Here is a 7,868-nt window from a genome sequence, read left to right as displayed (position 1 = left end):
ATTTTAATTTTGAAATACTTATATTCTATCCTATAATCATATGGTATACTATTTATTGTTTATTCACCAGCATCATATTGTTAACTTATCCTATAATATTTTATATCCTAAGCGATCATTTATTCAAATTAATCTCTTAAATTTTAAATTAGGTTTTGAGTTAGAATACCTTTAGAGGACAACACGCACATGGTCATTTCCGGACCCTTGATAAGAGTTCATCCTACAAAATGCTTCACGTTTTATTTAGATACGACAAAAATACGAGATTTTTTTTTTACAATAGCGACAGTTTAAACTATTTTTCTGCATCGCGTGACTAAAACTATCCCCGAAAGAATATAACTCTAAATAAGCCAAAATAATGGCTTTTCGTGTTTAATGGCTATGTTTTGTAAAATGATCAACCCTTAAAACATTTTCTAAATTTTTGCGAATTCGAGACACAGCTATAAAAGCATATAAACATTATGTTAGTTTTATTAAAACGAAACTTTATTGTTTCATTTCTTCGTCGACAAATTTTATAGTCACTGCGAAACAATTTTTCAATATTCCTTCCGAACCCCCTATTATTAAACTAAAACATCCATTTATCACTTACTAAGATTTAAATTTTGCTAAAAGTTCAATTCGTCTCGACCAATCGCGAATAAAACTTGAAAATTTATAATGAAAGTTCTTTGAAATAAATTTGCTGATGCACAAGCAAGTTACGACATCGTCCGCGATTCCATCGCACTGTGTTAAGATAAACTTCCTACGGATCGGCAGTCTTACACAATATTCATTTAAATTAACGGTATTTAAGAGGTTCTATTAAATACAACGTCGTAATAGCAAACGTTTTATTACTTTTGCAATACCTCGTAAACGTAAATTAAAAATGTGTTAAAGTTTTAAGCGTTGAGCAGAAAGATCTCTAGAGATATTACTCTTTTAATTTTCTACTCGCTGAGCAAGCTTCAGAAACATAGTTTGAGACAGAAAAAATCTCATTAAAGCTAAGCTACGCTGCTGCGATCACGACCGATCCCTTTCCGTATTCAAAGGCAGGCCGGGGAGGCTTCGAGTTTTTGTGACGAGTCTAATACTCGAACTGGATAGGTCTGATTGAAACGTTTACAAGAGAGATAGGAGATGTAACCCTCAAGCCGTAGACAATGGGAAGCGCTCGCCCCGGGCGAGGTTCATTATTGCAATTCGTCGACTCGTCTCAGATCTCCTTTTGTCCGTTCGTCATGCGTCTCATTCAGATTCATTGCTGTTCTAATCGCGTAAACAAGTCCTTTCCTTTAAAGTTACATACTAATCAACTTAAATGTAATCAAAATTTGAAATGCAAATAAGTGTGAAACGATTTAGTAACATTTCACTTTAAATATTCAAACACGTAGGTACGTAGTAATTTCACAAACTCAATATTCAATTAATTATCAATCTATAGCGATAAGAAGTTTCAACTAAATAAAATAAAAATATTTACTGAAAATAATGATGGCGTACGGGTCGAATTTTATGTTGTAGACGTATTATTAGCAGACAATATATCAAACAATTCCCTAGGGGAGAAAATGTCAACGCCAGTGGAAACTATAACAAATAACTACTATAAAGCAGTCCTGAATTTGTCTGCTTCGGCTCCAGGCTAACGTCTGTCTTAAATTTATGAACGTGTAATGAAACTGTGTGCAGGATTATTTTGCGCCGTGAAGGAAGAAGGTAAACTTAACTATACAACCCGCTACGTGCTACGTTCGCGTTTTGCAATCACGCATGCCTCGCTACATTTAAAGCCGCTCTGAAGCTATTGTTATAGTTTATTTAGGGGATACCTTAGAACTGATTTACCGTAAGCCTTTCAAAGCTTACTGTCGCAATTTATTGCTTTTTAAATACTTATTTTTATATAGAAGTCTTTAAAAGATCTAAAAAATTTATCACGCAATAATTTTCGAATGTATCGACTTCGATTGTATAGAAATAACAAAGAGTTTCGAATTCCGAAGTCAAGGAAAAACTTCGTAAAGTAAATTAGACTTTTATTAAATGTTCGAAAAGAATTGCTATGGACAAAATTTAAGTAAAAAAAAAAAAAAAAAAAAATTAAAAAAAAGTCGCTTCTACGGCTAGATTTGTTTTTTATAAAAGTTCCGGTTTTCTCCGAGTACCTACTGGTATTCTCCGAGTTTCGTCGTATTCAGCACTTATTTTATAGACACTAACCTCTGTCTTATACGTTTAAATGAAATTGAGGGGAACCTGCTTATAAATAACAGATTCAGAGATTCGTACTATAAATTTTGAGGTCAAGGTCACTTAAAACAAAACATGACTGATTGTGAAATTATAATGTCATGTCGGAAATTACTGAGTAGTGAAAACGCAAGCTACGAATTAACCTTGATAATTTATATATATAAATAGTTGTTGCTCACGGCCATGCCCACAGAAGTGGATCATATCCATGAAATATTAAAATTATATAAAAATATTTATATATTTTAATTTGACTTTCAACTCTCTTTTTTTACCTATCCTTAAGAGAGTGGAGCACCCCCAACAGCTGTAACACAAATTAATTTATATATGATTAAAAACCCAAAATAATAAAGTTTTGTACAGTTAACTTCTAAACAGCATAACTCACATACCAATAGGATGTTTTCATCTCTGTAACTGTGAATCTGCAAATTTTTTTAATATAATATGTACATATGTCTATTAACGCATTTCTTATTAAAATCCCATAATACATACTAATGTTGCAGATATCCATCTATCTTCAAAAAAATGAACCTCTCTAAAGATTTTCTTCTCTTCTAATATTACAAAAAAAGAACATAAAAAACAAATTGAAACTATAGATTGAAATAAAGACGCATCTTTTCTTTATAAATCTTGGTTTAACGATGAAATAAGTAAATTGAAATTCGGAGAGAAGTTCTTATACGACGAACTCATCTTAAATCGGACCTACTGAATATTTATTTCAACTCGTAAACAAAACATCGGAATACTTATAAGGCGTTAAAATTTACGGGAGGAAAAATATGAGTACATTTTTTTCATTAAAATAAACCATTGAAATATTCAGAAGACATTTTTTTGGCTTGCTTTCCCCATTTTCAATAACGTTAAAACTGTAATAAAGCTTTTAAAAATGTCACGTTAAACAAATATATTCAATCTGCATAATTTTATTCTTACTCTATAGCAGTGCCTCTATCTAGACGCCTTAATCAATTTACATGAAAACTAAAATTTTAAGTTTTAAAAGTAATTTATTTACTTTCTCTAAAACTAAATACTATTATAAACTTTATATTCTGCAGTGCATATTGGAAACTAAATCACAAATGCATAACACGAACGTTTAAGATGTAGAAAATTATTTGCATATATGGTGGCTACTTAAAAATTCCTTAGCCCGGGCTCCCACCGACGTATGTCATTATGACGAGGCAGGAACGGAAGACACACGCGTGACGTCTCTCCGAAGGTACCTTGGGACGTGGCCTGGCTGCTAATACGTTAAAATATCTAAGTACATCCATCTCACACAATAGTCTATTATAATATATAGGAAATGTCGGTGGTATCCGTTTCGTATCCCTATCATGTGTGTTACGCAAACGAAGGTCAATAGAGTTGAGATGATAGAAATACTAGATTAGCCCGTTGAGAGCGAAAACTAGACTAAACTTTTCGTTCCAGGATTGTGGATCCGATTTACGCCTCGACTTTTGATGTAACATTGGAATAATATGTAAATTTTTTCAAAAATATTACAGAAATCGGCTGTTACCAAAGCAACAAGCATTAATACTTTAAAAATAGATAAACAATGTGTATGTTAAAATTATCTCTGTTTTTTATTTATTTATTTATTTATAAAATAAACTGATCTTTATTGCAATGTTCATACAAAACGTAAATATATTAAATATCTTATATCAATTCATTAATCATTAATGAGTTGTTTACAATTAGTAACCGTGTAAAAATCATTATATATATGTAAAAAACCGTCAGTTCTGGTGTATCTTTCACCTTCGATTACTCTGACTCACCCTTCATTCACAATGTCAATACACTGCGTATTGTAAAAATCATTAGCTAGGGGATATAAAATAGGGGTGGAATAATTTGCGCGAGTTGAGTTCAAGTGAAAAGGTCTAGAATTGACTTCTAAAACAATATTTATATTATTACTGTGACTCAAGAATTTATATCAATATAATAGATTTAAAATTACAGAATTATTTAACATAGAAAAGAAAGAATTAAAATAACATGATTTTATAAATACTTTTTCATATTATTTACAAAGATAAAAATAGTTCGCATAATTTTATCAATGAATATAATAAATATAATATAATCAAATAAATAATCAACCTTATTCTAGTGGCTTTCTTTTACATATTAAAAAAAAACAAAGACCAAAAAATATCACTCAGAGAAATGACCGTGTAACGAAACAGATTCAAGTATAATCGATTCTTGAAAATTAATTAAAGTTTAATAAGCGACATTGCCAGTAACGTCGTAAAATCATAAAGCACACGAAACAAGTGCATCGATCGCTTCTCATAAAACATTTAATTACCGCGGCCTAGCTCGTTAAACTTAGTGAACCTTATAAATCTAACAATTAAAGGTTATCTAAAAACTTTTCATTATTGATTATCAAAAGGCATGTCTCATTTAACGACGCAAGAAATTTAATACGTAATGTAAATGTATATTAAATATCAAAGGTAACTTAGATTAGTTGTTCGTATCGAATTCTTTTGACTTGTCATTTTTACGAATTGGAATGTAATGGCGGTCTAATTGTAGGGAAGCCATTGAATTATTTATTTAATTTTCTTTTATCTAAATGTTAGAGCTTAATTAAATATTATAATTATTATGTGCGAATAAATATTCAACCGCGTTTGATCTTGTAATTAAATTGTTTGGGATAGTTTAAGTAACTACGTGGGTATGTTAATTTTATCGGATCCATTCAGAGATTCGTTACACGATATGTTTTACAACTTCCGTTTCTTCCACTTTATTTTATAAACATGACGTTTATCATTCGTATGTGTAAATCAACTCATACATGTTTGACGTTCATTGTATTAGATCAAGGCGGCTCAACCCCAGGCTCGCGAACGTTTTTTGAATGGCCCGCGCAAACTAATTTCAGAATTATAGTATTTTAGAATACTCACCAAATTGAATCAATTTGATTAATTATTTAATTTAATTGATAAATCCCGCCAAATTAGCTTTCGCGGAAGAACGACGTACTTACAGTAACCCGATCATATATAATGCATATCGTCGTACATCGTCGTCTATATCGCACGCAAATGAGTAAATACAAATCCGAATCGTTCTAAATACGAATCTTAAATTAGATGCTTATCACAGTCATTTAGGAGAAGATTTCAAGACTTTGACAGCAAAAATAAATATGTACAAATTTTTATAAATCCTTACGTAAACAGTCTTAAATCGTTAAACTGCAAAATTTTTGCGAACAAAGTATCTTCTCGGAACTCGGAACCACAAAATTCTTCAGAATATTTTGCAGATTTCTGGATACTGGTACCGAAAGAAGACTTTCCAGCAATAACTGCCCTGGCGTTACAGTTTTTAAGTAGTTTTGGTGCAACATTTATGTATAAAAAGGTTTTCTCAAACCTCATTTAAAAAATAAATATCGCGCATCATCAATTGAGCAACATAATTATGATTTGTGGTTACTGTCAACTTCGGAATTGCCGTCTAAAATAAGATTATTAAAGAAGAAACAACAGCAGAAATCACATCGACTGTAATAACAACTTACCTTAGATTTAGGTTTGGTAAGATACATAAGAGCTTAAGTTCAATTTTGTTACTTTATTTAGCATAAGGTGCTCTTTGTTTTTTTACAGTAAATAAAAAAATATAAAGTAAACCTTATAAATATAAACAATACGCACTTATTATGCATGTCCAGAGATTAATTAAAATAGGAATTGTCAGTGGCCACGTTATTTTGTCAGTCGTCACGGTTAAAAAGCTTGAGCAGCCTTGCATTAGACAGTAGTGGGTAGTGTAGGTTTGTTTCCTGCTAACATATTCTGCCTTCCTTAGGTAAAAAAGCAACCATTTTTGACTGCTTTTGTAAAATTTTGACGCCTTTACATTTCTGTTATGGTTACAATTTTTTCTCCCTTCGCCAATTACAGGAGAAGTGCAGAGAGCAGAAAACGCCATTGTACGTGGCGTTTGTTGACTTAAATAAGGCCTTCGATACCGTCAGCAGGGAAGGTCTTTATACTGCACTGAAACGCATTGGGTGTCCACCGAAACTCTTGAGCCTTGTTCAATCCTTTCACGAGGATATGAAGGGCGCTGTAGTTTTTGATGGCCAAACGTCTGATCAGTTCGAAATGCGTAGGGGTGTCCGTCAGGGCTGCGTGTTGGCTCCTACCCTGTTTGGTATATTCTTTTCGATTATCCTAAGAACTGCTTTCGGCGATAGCCAACAGGGTATCCACCTTCATACAAGAGTAGACGGAAAGCTATTCAACATCTCACTGCTTCAAGCTAAACGAAAGCGTCATGATCTTTTCGTTGACTCTTTGTTATTTGCCGATGATGCAGCTTTTGTGGCAAACTCAGTTCTCGAGCTTCAAACAATCTTGGACAAATTTTCCGAAGCATGTACTCTGTTGTCCATGTCCATAAACCCCAAAAAAACTGTGGTTCTAGCGCAAGGCAGTGCAGAAATACCTGCAATAATGCTGGATAGCGCTGCCTTACAAGTGGTTGATAGGTTCTGCTACCTGGGATCGACTGTTTCGAGCAATCTCTCTCTAGAAGCAGAGATCAATACTCGCATTGGAAAAGCGGCGTCTACGTTCGGGCGGCTCAGTACAAGAGTGTGGAACAACAAACATCTTACCAACAGGACCAAGATGATAGTATTTCAGGCCTGTGTTTTGAGCACGCTCTTGTACGGAGCGGAGGCGTGGACGTCCTACGCGAAGCAAGAACGTCAGATTAACACTTTTTATATGCGCTGCCTACGAAACATCCTGGGTATAAGTTGGAAAGACAGAGCGACCAACGAGAGGGTTCTACAAATAGCGCGGATGCCCAGTCTAACTGCCATGCTAAAACAGCGTCGGCTGCGTTGGTTGGGGCATGTACACCGGATGAACCCCTCTCGACTTCCGCGGCAGATCATTGGCGCAGTTGCGAACGCAAGGAGGGATGTTGGGAGGCCTTTGCTCCGTTTTAAAGACTGCGCCAAGCGCGATATGGTCGCTTTTAACATAAATCACAACAGCTGGGAAAAGTTAGCCGAGAACAGAGACCAATGGCGTAGGAGCGTGAAGGATGGTCAAAAACATCACGATGAAGCCTGGTTTGGACTCTTATCGGACAGGAGAAACAAAAAACACCAGAACAGCGACATCAGTGACACTAGCACATCTTTTCCTTGTTCGGTCTGCGGTAGAGTCTGCCGCTCCCGTATCGGCTTGCACAGCCATCAGAAGAAATGCTCTTCAGACACCGTTTAAATCGTCTGGAATAGACGTAAAGGCCCATGATGATGGTTACAATTGTAATTATAAAAATACGTCTTTAAACATATTTTAATAGCCTTATATTAACAATTAAAATTTGTTCCACATATTTAGTTTAAACAAATCCAAATCATTGAACTCAATTTTCTTAATTATCAATGCACTTTACTGCCTTTCACCTAAGCACGGCAGTATCGGTATCTCATAATCTACACTTAACACGTTGGTCTAAGTTCTGGGTGCTGGTAACAGAGATCACATACTATTTACAGACGTGTACGACCTTTT

The 7,868-nt window shown here is 34.1% G+C and overlaps 1 protein-coding gene across 1 annotated transcript; it reads left to right on the top strand.

Annotated features, from left to right (window-relative positions):
• Positions 1 to 6,389: 6,389 nt before the first annotated feature.
• Positions 6,390 to 7,574, top strand: LOC123659131. Its single transcript, XM_045594391.1, has one exon. The coding sequence runs from the start codon at positions 6,390 to 6,392 to the stop codon at positions 7,572 to 7,574; it is 1,185 nt and encodes a 394-aa protein (XP_045450347.1).
• The last annotated feature ends 294 nt before the right edge of the window (positions 7,575 to 7,868 follow it).

Source organism: Melitaea cinxia, chromosome 2 (assembly GCF_905220565.1).
Source record: "Melitaea cinxia chromosome 2, ilMelCinx1.1, whole genome shotgun sequence".
NCBI lineage: Eukaryota > Metazoa > Arthropoda > Insecta > Lepidoptera > Nymphalidae > Melitaea > Melitaea cinxia.
The sequence above is the reverse complement of the archived record's forward strand: the minus strand, read 5'-3'. Positions and strand labels throughout refer to the sequence as shown.